This window comes from Corvus moneduloides, chromosome 5, assembly GCF_009650955.1.
Source record: "Corvus moneduloides isolate bCorMon1 chromosome 5, bCorMon1.pri, whole genome shotgun sequence".
Classification (NCBI taxonomy): Eukaryota; Metazoa; Chordata; class Aves; order Passeriformes; family Corvidae; genus Corvus; species Corvus moneduloides.
In genome coordinates this window covers 44,598,005-44,611,136 of record NC_045480.1, presented here as the reverse complement: position 1 = coordinate 44,611,136, position 13,132 = coordinate 44,598,005, and the positions used below count along the sequence as shown (strand labels likewise).

At 40.9% G+C, this 13,132-nt stretch overlaps 1 protein-coding gene across 3 annotated transcripts in view; it reads right to left on the bottom strand.

Moving 5' to 3' along the window:
* Positions 1-13,132, bottom strand: part of EGF (epidermal growth factor) — a 59,002-nt gene that overhangs the window by 20,306 nt on the left and 25,564 nt on the right. For all 3 annotated transcript variants that reach the window (XM_032109751.1, XM_032109752.1, XM_032109750.1), the window contains exons 9-15: positions 11,624-11,746; positions 10,340-10,465; positions 9,238-9,374; positions 7,197-7,345; positions 5,538-5,642; positions 3,601-3,824; positions 177-344 (exon numbers count right to left, since the gene is read on the bottom strand). In XM_032109751.1, the coding sequence (XP_031965642.1) occupies positions 177-344; positions 3,601-3,824; positions 5,538-5,642; positions 7,197-7,345; positions 9,238-9,374; positions 10,340-10,465; positions 11,624-11,746 (1,032 nt within the window). The remainder of the gene's footprint in view (positions 1-176; positions 345-3,600; positions 3,825-5,537; positions 5,643-7,196; positions 7,346-9,237; positions 9,375-10,339; positions 10,466-11,623; positions 11,747-13,132) is intronic.

Here is a 13,132-nt window from a genome sequence, read left to right as displayed (position 1 = left end):
ATTCCTTGGACACATGCCCAGATGATACTTTCAATAAATGCCAATCTGACTATGCAAGGCTTTTTAAAGAGTCTGTTTCTGAGAAGATAATCCTTTCCCCAGGGACATCTATTCTACTGATATCAGTGAACAGGAGGAGGCTGGAAGGGAATGACTGCTTAATTTTTGCAGTATACCTGGTTTCGCCAAAGGATGAACTACAACCATTGATGAGGGTCTCAGCATGCTGCCTCGAAGACGTACCCTGTTTTGGCCGGTCTTCTTGTCCACCCTCACTAGTGATGGCCTAGCCCAGTCAGAAAACCACAGGTGGTCCTCAAACACGGCTACAGCAAAAGGGTGGCCTACAAAGACACGAGGTTTATCATTTCCACATCTGTAGGACATACACAAGAAACCCTGTAAAGGAAAGCATTATCTGCATATAGGTCAACTTCTAACACAGGGGCCTAGCCATAGCCAGTGCTCCACTTTGATTTCTCATGGAGAGGGATGAGTGGCTGTGAGCAGGGGACCACGGGCACATGTTACTTGTGCTCTTAGCAAAGGAGGCTATGACACTTGCCTGACTCAGTACAGTCTCTACACTTCTGCTGACTTCCAACCAGATCTAGTTCACAGGATGCTTCTACCTCATACGTCATCATTTCTTGAGGCAGCATTGGGACCAGCCTTTCAGAATTGGGGTACCTCCCTCCTCTGTCTCCAAGTGGCCCAGCACAGAGCTGCTGAGGTACACAGTTCCTTCTGTGGTCTTCACATAACAAGGAGGAAAGGAGCTCAGGGCGTGTGTCATCCTGCATAAGCAACCTGGCATGAGGCAGCCTGGGAGCTACAGATACTGCAGCCACAGACTCGTGGTAGGGCCCCAAAGCCAGTGTGTGGTCTCTGCAAGTGCCAAAAGTACACACAAGTGCAATGCAGGGGGGCCACACATGCATATAACCAGCCAACATAAACCATGGGAGGCAATAGGTCATCCAGGTAGCTTCCTCTCTTTTCACTGATGACAACAAGATCCTAGACACCAGCTTTAACCAGGCATCTAACAATTACATGACTAACAATGTGAGAAATTCCACCCCAAGTTTGGAGCACAGGAACTTTTCCTTGGTGGCACAGAATTATGTGCACTAGGAAAACTCAGATCCTCAGTTTGACTTTCAGAGATAAGCTCAGCAATTCAGAATCCACAGGAAAATTTCATATATATAATGGCAGACATAAAGGTTTTTACAAAATGATTCTGACTCTTTCTAATCCTTCATGATAGAAAATTGTCATTAGTCCATATGGGATGATGCATTTTTTCTATACACTCAGAAATCTCCTGCTTTCAAGGCAGCCTTTGGGCAAGATATTTGCAATGGAAGGTAAGAACACATGCTGTTCTTCCATGGATGTACACCTGGCTTCAGAGTGGATGCTTCCTGGCTGAAGCAGGTTTGCTTTGTTCTGGTCCTTAGAGCCTCAGTGTGCACTGCAGTCTGAGCCCCTCTGAAAAGTATGTTTTGTAAGCACATGGTTTTTATGATCTGTGCTTTTGCTTCTTAATGTAAGACCTCAATTAGGTGATGTTTAATTTCAGTAAAGAAATTGGGATCCCAATATATATTGGCTTAAAAAAATTTTTTGAATCAAAGACAAGCAAAGAAGCAAACAAAAGGTCAGATAAATTAGAACCTTGGGGAAGGAGTATGTGTTACTATATCTTAAATTCACCTCAAATGAACTGAAAAATACACTCCTTTAAAAAGAAATTTATAAGACCCTTTTTAAGTGTTCTTAAGTGTTACATTGAGGAGTGTATTGTTGGCACCTCACTGCCTCCACTGACCCATTCTCAATCACTGACCTTGGTTCTTACCTTTTCATTCCACTAAATTTGGACAACTAGACCAAGATCTAGATACTGTTCTCACCCAAACATTTGCTCACAATTTTTGCACTATTCCCAAACAGCACCCTGCTTTGACCAGCAATTTATTAACCTCTTATTTTGCAAATACATTAAGGATTAAAATTAGAAGCGTAGTGTCAGTCAGTGGAGATAGCAGGAACAGTGCGAATGCAACCCACTGCATAAACAAAAGGGATGCTTGTGTTCTTCGTTGCCTTGGGCAGGTTATTACAGGCTGGTTTACTCACAGCTGAAAACGGGGTTAGGCGGAAGAGCAGAAATAATTTACCTATTTTTGAATGCAGCTCTACTGAATGAGCTCTCAGTACAGGGGCACTAGAGGGAGCTGCTGTAATAAAAACTCATGTTACAGCCCAACATGCCACCTTCCCGTCTTCCAGTGTACGGCTGTTCAGAACAAAAACTGAATTCTGGTCTCACTAACAGCATTAGCAAAATATCAGGACATGCTTCTCTAAATTCATACCCCTACAGGTCTTCATCTCTTTCACTTCCTTGCATACAGAGGTTGATGTCCTTTTCTCTCACCTCCGAACAGCCGTATCACTGCTCCTTTCTCATAGTCCATGTTTCTATAGTGCTCCTAGCTCTCCTTCTTTGTTTTCTCCCTGTAAGACACTGTCTTACTCCTTGTGGGGAAACAAAATGAAACTTTGATCAGACTTCAAGGTTCTCCTTTGCAGATCTGCTGCAAGGTGGAGCATACAGCAGAATATGCACAGCAGGGGAAGACAGAGGAAGGCTGGAAACTCTCTCAGGCTTTTTGATGTCGTATAAACTGGAGAACACTGATTCCTCGAGGAACTCACTCTCCTCACCTTCAAAGGAGTGGGAGGGTATCTGGCTTAGGTGATGAACACAAGCCTTCCCAGAGCACAGACTCAAACAGAGGCTGCTCAACAGAGTAACCATAAAGTTACCCACGGCAGTCATGGTATTGAGCTACAAGTCCTCAGTCTGCCCATGTTTTGTATGCACACCTACAAAATGGTCCCCAGAGAGATGCCATGATCAAAAGGAATTGCCCTCTTCAGAAACTGTTTTGCTGTGTACAAGATTCTTAAACACATGGTTTACTTTAGGAGTGGTACAACATCAGCTCCTTGTTGCCAACACTTCTGTTCTCTTCCTCCAGGACAACACAGTTATGTGTCATGCAGTAGAAATCTCAGTCATAAAAACCACCAGCATTTTGTAAAATCATTTTTCATTTGCTATCAATTGTGTGTTTAGACTCATTCCAGTGTTCAACATTGCAGATGCAGGTTTGTTGCTCAAGGACCTTAGCGATCCAGGTTAATTCCATTTCTTCTTATGTCAATATAACTCCCTGATGCAATAAGCACAGCAAAACCTGAGTTAAACTAAGCAGCCACGCATGGGAAAAACAAATGACATTTTTAATGTTTTGATTCTTTTCATTCTTTTGTGAAGGTAGAGAAGTCCTTCAAAGTGACTCATTAATAAAATCAGTGAGTGTTAGAAAGACATACTTTTGCTAAAATGAATAGAAGTCAGCTGGGTAACAGAGTGAAGAACTTAAGTGCTGTCATTAACCCCAACAGAGAGTTGCATGGGATATACAGCACAGCAGCTGGCCAGTAATTTACATGCACATATGCAGATGTAGATGCACATGGACAAGCAGCAGTAGATAATTATCAACCCCAAAGCCTCACCTACATCATTCTGTGCAAGAATTCGACGACCAGAACCATCCAGGTTTGCGCTCTCAACCACAGCCTGTTTAGCATCACACCAGTACAACTTGTCAGCCAGGTAGTCAAGAGCAATTCCACTGGGCCACACCAGGCCAGTGCTGACTATGACCCAGCGATCGAAGCCTTCTAATGAAGAGCTGTCAATCCGCGGGTTGACCCCCATGTCAGTCCAGAATAATCTCCTTCAGAAAACAAAATGAATACAGGAAGTCAGTAAGTAAATGTTTGTCCTCCTCTCCATGGAGTTCTTTCAAAGCAGAAAGGTCAGATCAGAGCAATACAGCCCTGAGTCACAGGAGAAAAAGGGCACACTTCAAGCAAACATATTGGCTGCTGATCTTTTCATACTTGCCATAAGACTCCAGGTGATTACACTGGGACTTATGCAGAATCCTTACTCTGTTCACTGGCATGAAGCCTTTGGAAAACAGCTCCTGACTATGCTAACTGCCAGCTGTTCATATCTGCTTTTGTATTTTCCATGTGACAGCTGATGGTGGTTTAGACCACAGAAAATGATGCATTAGCCAGACCCTTGCCTAAACAAAGATGTAACAATACACAACTGAAACCAAAATTACCCATTACCCATGGAAAACAAGCAAGAGTAGGCAGGTTGTTTTAAAAAAAACCAGACCAGAGTATCAGACCCAGAGTCTTTCTCTTTTTAATAAAATCGTGACTCTCGGGGTCTCCCTCTAGACTCCTGTGTGTTACTCACTGAGTGTTTAGTGATTTTCAATGACTATGCTAGAAGGTAACTCAAAATGGGGACAGCTAAAATTGTAAATAATGTCTGAAGTTTGGGCTCATCTTCCCAGGCATCAGTTGCCTCTGTCAGGTTTACTGAAATTATTATTATAAGGGATTCACTTAGATTTAATTACAGAAGCAGTTTTGCTCCAGTCATGCAGGGATCAGTATTTTTAAGAGCCTTGATTGTGTTTCACATCCCTCTTAAATATTTACAGCTATGGACATTGTCATAATGCCTGTTCATCCTTTCACCATTAACTTTCTAAAAAGAAAGGTTTTAGTGATGTTTCCTCCTCCCTTTCCCTTTGCACTTTTTTCCTCTACAAATAATTTTAATAAACAATCTTCCAGAAGCTAGCTTTCTTCAAAGTTTTCCTGAAAAATGTCTCTATAGCATTCAACCTCTACTGAAAGTTTCTTTCAGGTCTTTTATGTCCAGAGGCAAGCTAAAAAAACATCCTCCCAACCCTGCTTCTTTATTTGATTAATCGGTACTTAGTTACAGCAGGATATGAGCATCAAAACAAAATTTGAAAGACCAGATTTAAAATGCTCCTACTACAAGCATATTGACTGAAATCCATGGGACTTTGCCATTGATTGAAATAGCCAGAATTTCATCAGGAATTTGAATGGCTAAAACTCCTGTGATCATTTCAACACTAATTAAGAAGATATAAGGTGCATTTTAAACAAGAAATCTCCAGAACAGTAAATTAGGTTTAGTTTCCTCTGAAACTGAAACGTGAACCAAAAAATGGCTGTTTTGTAAGCACTACTGGTTAAAAGTGATTACTTTCTTCACACTAATAGATATGGAACTATCAAAGTTTCTAGTGTGGTACATACAGCTGTCAGTGACCTCAGTTGCTCATGCTTTTCTTTAGCTTAAACTGCATACAGTATCATTAATGCTTCTATTACTTTCTTCTAAAATCTATATGAGAAATGAACATGTCCCAACTCATGACAGAAACCCTGCAATAAAACATTACAGTTCACACAACTCTGCAAGGCAATGACCAACCCAGCACAAGACTAATGCACGTTTTGACTGCCAAAAAGGGCAAGGCTTGCATGCTCATTTTAAAAAATCCTCCACAAGTATTGCATGATTTACTGTGTTTATCACTCCTTACTTAGCAAATGGGTGAATGGCAATCCCTCGGGGCTGGGAGAGATCCTCACAGATGATCATTTTTCTTTGCATTCCATTCAGATTGCTCCTTTCAATGCACACCTTCCTGCAACACAGAGCACTGTTAGGCCCTCCCTGCTATCTTTTTTAATTATCTTCTTGGGCTGAATGTACTAAGATTTTGCATTGCTTTAGTTTAGTTGTAATAAATAATTTCCCAGCGACAGGAAGTAATCCTCCTGATGTGGGATGTCTAGTTGTTTTATCAACAAGTAATTCATGTTACAGCTTCATTATCTGGTCCAGGGCACGATGATAAAATACCTGCTGCTCTGCAGAAGACATGAAGTTCTCCTTCTTTGGGCGAATAATGAATTGCAAGTATGATTACTAATAGAGAAATGCTAGCTTTGAAGGGAGTCAGGAGGAAAACCAGCTCCTAACTGAATACCATTACCAAATGTATAAAGAATTTTTTTAAATTAGTACATTTACATAGCATTTTTCATCCAGAAATCACTGGTCATTTTACATATTACATCTATTTTGCAGGAAAGAATGAGGCTAAGAGTCTTAAGATTGCTCATACACTGGCAATCTTCCAATTCACCTTTTTTCCCGAAAACTGATTTTATTGCTGCAATATTCACCTTGCCAAAGAAATACCAGCATCTACCTGCAAGCAAGCCTACAGCCTTCCATGCCTCTTTGAACCTTCAAAGAAAGGCTCCACAGAGATGGAAGGAGAAATATATTCCTGGAAATGTGAAATACAAGCAGGTAAATGCAGTGGGTGAGAAGGAAGTCGCAGGTTCAAATTCTCACATTCTCCCTGAACTCTTGTCCTATGGAGAGAAGCACCATAATCTCCCATTTCACAAGAAACGTGGGCATATTTCTACAGCAGCACAGTCATGTGACAAGATTGTACCTCGAAGCAAGGAAGTAGACTAGCAGAATGTTTAAAATGGAGAAGGAGGTTGAAATTATTTTTTATTGACTAATGAATTATGGATCATACTGAAAGCTCATGACCACTCTCCAAGGAGTCTTCATTACTTGTTGTGATCTGACACTGCCTTTTCATCAAAGGTCAGTTTTGTTTCCCTCTGCACATAAGGTTAGGTATCAGCTGAAAGGTGGTCATATTGTCTGGCAGTGGTCATTCCTCTTTTATCAGAGATAATAAAAAAAGGCTCCCCAATAGCATGGTTCTAGCTGCCAACAACACTGATTTCTGTCCAAGACGTGCTCAGTACAGTAATATTCTTTTTTATATGAATATATAAAGATATACCTATACACACACACATGCAGTGTATGTATATAAAGAAGAGTGTAAGCAAATATATTCACACCCGCATGTGCACATACGTGTTTGTATATATGCAGTGCATGCTTTAGATTCCTTGCAACTGAGTCCAAACCCTTGCTTTCTGGAAAGACAAAGATAAAAATACAATAGCAGGCTGAAAGTGAACTTCCAGCATTTTAGTTTTAAAGATCCTTCCTACTGTATATACTTGAGACTACAACTACCCAGTCAGAATGTGAAGCACTCCCGAATTAGAGTGATATCTCAGCTATTTCTGTATCAGCAGTCATTTATTCCAAATATTTTATGGCATGCTTCAACATAAATGCACTGTGGAGCATGTACCCTCTGTCTGTCCAATACAATTTACGGTTAATCCAGTCCACAGCAAGGCCTTCGGGTGTATCTATAGCTTCATGAATAACCTTTTCACGATCTGAACCATCCAGATTAGCTCGTTCTATCCATTTCAAGGCGGTATGGGCAAAGTAAATCTGTAAATAAATAACAGATGAGGTGTCATTAGTTCCCATCTCACTTTCTACTCTCCCCCCCTGTCTAGTATCTCCATTTCTAAAATACCTTTTTCGTCTTGGAAATTCCCTAAACCGCTTATTCACAAAAGGCTGCACAGGTAACCCGTGATCCCTGATCAAGTAAAAAAGCACTTATCCTTCAACCAGGATGACTTCTACAGGCAGCTTGTGCTTAGCTGTAAATCCTGGTTGCCCTATATACAGCCCTCTACATATCCTGTGGTTTTGTTTCAGCCAGCAGCTACTTCACATGAAGCACAGCTGAGGAAGCAAAAGTTGGAGAAGGCAAAAAGAAGGACCTTGTCATTTCACTGGCTGCTTATGTTGAAAACAGAGAAGCATGGAGAAGAGAGTAGAGCTCTATGCATATCAAGGAGCTGGGAAGGGGAAAAGGAGTAAAAAAATTTGCTTCTATTTTTTCCCCTCCTTCATCTTGCAGCTATCTTAATTTTTACTGGGTGTCTATTCTGTAACGATCTAACATTTCTAGGAGAGGTTTTTTAGTTTGGGGTCAAAAGAAAAGTTCTTTGCTGGTAGGGAAAGTAGGTTTGCATTTTCCAAGGACGTGTAAATTTTGTCTTGTATTCAGTACCAGAGGGAGCCAAACACTGTATGGCAGACCCACGTGAAAAGCAATGCTGAGGCTTTCTCTGGAAATGGTAACAGCAAAACAAATAACTTGCTTTGATGCTAACCATGAGGTCAAACAAAACAGGAGGGAGCCTCTAGCTTAGACCAGCTAATTCAATATCCTGGGAACACAAATGGGTGCTGCCTTGCCACTCAGCTCCGTGCTGACAAGACCGGACTCCCACAGCCTGGATGGCCCCTGCATGTCCCCTCACCTATGTACTGCCCACCCTAACACAACAGGAGGGGATCCCAAGAGCACACCAGAGTCCCTGGCACAGCTCATCTACACTTGGCACAGCCCAGGACAACTGCTACCTCTCCAGCAGGGCCCTATTTCAGGAGCAGGTGGCAATGTTCCAGAAGCGCCTGAAGTGCTCCTCCTGTAAATGCAGATCTGGTAACATTCACATTTGTTTGGCTGTGTCCATCTGGGCCTTGAGATGCTTCCAACAATTTAACCGAGCTCCTCATCAGCTTTCACTGTACCATCCAGGATTCCTTTGCAACACTTCTACAGTGTAAATAAGTCTCTCCATGGGAAAATACAACTATCTGCAACAGAAGGTTTAGCAAAGCACAGCTGAACTCCTATTCTTCCTAACTCTGCAGACAAGGAGTAGGACATCAGGATGTGGCCAGACAGACAAACAGCTCTTTACACAGAGAAGACTCCTGTTTCCAACAGCACTATCTCGAACGTGAGGAAGACATTCTGGAAGAGCAATAAACTCTGTGAGCTTTCAGCAATTTTGCTCAATAATATAAGAACATGGGAAATAATTCTTGTTACCGTTACTACTACATTTAGTAGGGATTATACAGATTTAGCTGTACAGAAGAAAAGATACCTTTGCTCATACCACTACACAGTGAAAAAAACCCACAATATATTTCCAGAAAGTACTGCAGTCTTAATGGAGAAAACTCAATGGAGCCACACAAAAATTCTTTGAAATTGAAATCATGCCTGAAGTGAGTTTAGAAATCCAAATTCTCTGTGAATTATTTTCAATGTACAAAAAATAAGTAATTGAAGAATGAAACTCCTCAGCTACTGTTCGGCAGCCTGTATCAGTTGTGCTCCTAGACAGGCAACAGAACAACAAGCAGCATAACGTGTAATCCAGATCACTGAGAGAGGAAAGGTTAAGGCACATGAAAGCTCAATCCTTTTGGCCTTGAAACACTCCTGAATTCTCTCATTTTCAATGCCTTACCTTATTTTCCACTGGGTCAGAGTCCAGTGCTAAGACTACTCCCATCTGCCAGTCAAGTAAACTTGTATAATCTGTCCCATCAAAACTGATCTGACGGATATCTTGGCCATTTGCAAATAACAAAAATGGCTTAGGACCTGTTGATGAAAATTTGCCAGTATGTTTATTGCACTAAGTTCAAAGTGATCTCTAACTTGCATTATTACCTAACTAGCATTGTAAATAAGTAATAGGAAAAGATAAAATGAGGAACACAAAGATATTATGGCAATTTTCCTATCTTCCACTTGCCTCAGGAAATTAAAGATAAATGTGAATACAAGTTTACAGCATCAGCCTCAACATTTCTGACAAAAGCAGTCACTAGTCCTGCCGCATTTCACACTGAGTGCCTTAGTCTCAAGGCAATAATCTCTCTACATTTCACATGAACTTGACTTTTCACTTGAGTTTTGCTATGGAGAAGCCTTGTGTAGTAAAAGCAAGAAAAATACTGTCCTCCAAAAAGAATATAGCTTTCCCCTTATTTCAGGTACAAATCAAAATCTTCTCTTTCCTCCTCTCTCTTTGGCAACTGCTTATACCTTGCGGATCACCAGGGTCTGCCCTTTTCTCAGAAGGAACAGAAGGGTCTGGAATCCAAACATGCACATCAAACACCTCAGCTTCCTGGGGCCACTGGGGGAGAAATATCCCCGTATGGAAAGTCCTTCAACAGACTATTTCCTACTCTGCTCTCCAAACATAGACACCTCAGCCCCAGGTCTGCAACACTGCGCAGAAACTATGCCCACATATATATGAAGGCACAAAAGCCTGCATACTGCAGGACAGACCTCCACAGTATGGGAGCCCAGAGTGAAATGTTGAAGAGGGATCAAAAACTGAGCTTTCTGTGAAGGAGACTCAACCATATATTGGTGCTTGTTCTGGTTTATTCCCAAAATAGGTTCTCTCTCCTAACAACTAATACTTCCCAAGTTTCACAAAGTAACCTGAAATCAGTGCAAAAAGGGATCCCAGTTGTGTCATCCACCTTAAAGGACTCAATAAAGATTTTGCTTTTATTGGCAGAAATATGCAGGCATACCAAGACACTGACCTATAGCAGTGCAGTGCTTTCTGTCTCGCTGAAGCTTATATCCAGGAAAACAAGCACACTCCCAGGAGGATGGGCTTAAAGAAGAGCATATCTGACTGCAGCCACCATTATCTGGAGATGTACAACCTTAAACAGAGCATTTGTAAAATTTTACTGTGCCGTTCTAAAAAAAAATGAAATACAACAAAATCAGAGGTATAAGAGAATGATTCACTCTGCTCAGGATTTCTACAGTGCAAATCATCTCAGCGACTGCTAGATTTAGCAAAAGGCTTCCTGCTGAAAGCAGAAGCCTAGTGAAGTGAAAACAAGTTAGTAGTAATTTGTTTCAGTTTTCCTGAAAATTTACAACACAAGATGGGAGATAGGAGGGTGGGATACATAGAGTGTCTTCCACATGTTTCAGAGAACTCTTCTCCCATACAAATCTCATCCCATCTACAACAGAGTAATAAATTTTATCAGACTTCGCACTCCATGCAAAGAAACAGCATATTTATGCAATCCTCTCCCCAGAAATTAGTTAGCCTGGGATGGCAAATTGATACTTTCTAATAAAACAAACCAAGATTTCATGTAAAAAGAAACCATTCTTTTGTTATTCTTTCTGTTATATTCTAAATAGCAACATGAGATAGCAAAACAGAAATAATGACTGAATCTATGCATAAAGTACAGTCCAAAATATGAAAGGGATTAAAAGGGAAAGAGAATTTTTTTCACAGCATAAGGCTGTCAGTAATGGAGTTTTCTTGGTCCCTCAGACTGAAAACATGCAGCTGAGAAGCTACGGTCCCCTGAATTTGAAAAATTGCTGAAATGGGGAATGGCAGATTAGTGAGTGTAGCAGCTTCAAGAATTCTGACTGCAAAAAATTCCATTTGTGAGTAAGTTAGAGTGACTCTGAACATGGGCTGCATGATGTCAATAAAACTATCTTCAGGTTTCACCCAAGCCTTAATTTTGTACATATATTTCCCCTTGAGTATAAATTTTACATGTCTCCCACAACAAAAATCTGTAACATGCCTTGATCTGTGCCGACAACAAAAGAATTTTGCCTGCAAATATTGGATGTTGCTGCTACTAAAAGTCCACTAAAAGATGAAGATGAGTACTGCTCGTGTCAGCACTCAAAGCACCTTACATTCTCTTGCCTTTTATCTTGTACAAACATTTACAGCTCTTCAAAATGAGTGTAAAATGCCTTCATTCACTTCTGGCTCTTGGTGCCAAGAATAAACAGAGCCTGGCAGTCACTTCAGCTAGAAAAATGGAACTTACCTGTGCATGTTTTGCCGTCCACTTTAAGTACAGATCCTTCCGGACAAAAGCAAACAGGGCCTTTAGATGTTTGAAGGCAGCCATGGCTACATTCAGTGTCATTACTCGTGCACATAATTAGCTCTACAGTAATTTAAGGAGAAAAAAAAAATCCTAAATGATGATAAAAATTTTTACTAAGCCCCCAACAGAGATGTTAACACCTTCTTACACAGCAAAAGAAGGGGGAAAAAAAGATAAATGAAATATATGAATAAATAAAAGTGTGGTGTTGAGACTGCAACACTTCTGCAGTCTTTCTGCGGTTTGTTTTGCTTTGTTTCTGTTTTTCAAAACTTTTTTTCACACTTTCACCTTATTACAGCCCAGGAGAAAGCCAAAATTGCTAAGTCCTGAAGCCATTATATTTATAAGCTTTAAATGTTCCAAAATTCTCTGCAGACATGTTATCAATATATAAGTCATTTTAAAAACTTTCTTTCTTACATTTCATCAAAAACAGATCAGGTTTTAAAAACTACAAGGACTCTATGCTGAAAGAATAAGTATGAAAGACAAAGAGAATGAGGAAGAACTACTTTCCTACTACTCCAAGTAGAAAGGATCAATGAAAACAGCAGATGAACCTTCCAGAAACAAAACTATGTTCCTTAGTGTCAATTTTACAAGTTATAAGGGCAAAATCATATGAGGACCTGGCAATGGCTTTCCTTTACTTGCTGTTGGAAACATTGCAGTGCCAGCATTTTTCCTTTTTTTGAGTATTTCTTTAGTGCAATTTCACAAGATAGGCTCCTTCTACCTTCTGTATTGCAGTCCCAGTTCCAGTGCCATATGGCAACACATGCTGGAAGACTGGAACTAATGCAAGATTCCCACAGCTGCCTCTATGCATCAGTCGCACACACTGCCTTAAAGGGTGTATAATTCTTGCAAATATTACTTTTCCAGGGCAACTGCATTCTGGACTGGACTGTGCTAATGACTTAAGCACAGAGAATAGGGTCCAGAAAATTCAAGTTTCTTTCTGACCAGAACTTGTGGCTTTAGATGAAGACCTTCATAAAGGACTTGGACGACAGAGCATCAAGATCTCTGGCCAGCATTTGGACTTCTCATCTCGTGTGTGTGTCTCTCTCAAGCTGCATAGTTAGTGAACATCTGCCTTGTGCTGCGGTAGTTGAGGAGTTACACAGTCCATGCTGCATCCCCTAGCCTGTGCTAGAAAAACATTATTTTCTATCTAATTTGAGCCACTCAAAATGCAGGCATACAGTTCAAGCTGGTCATCCAAAGTAGGACTGAGTTGTAGAGTGCCTAAGTGTTGTTTTGAAGGCAAAATTATATCCCACCTCCCAACAACCTCTGGCTGCAGCACTCCCATAGGTCTTCTGCCACAGCTAGCTACCTTCTGCAGCTGTCACACACACCCTGAATACCCACATTTGGGTCACTGAATCCTGCTCCTGGCTCCCTCTTAATAAAGAGGAAGAAGTGGCTCTTACAGAA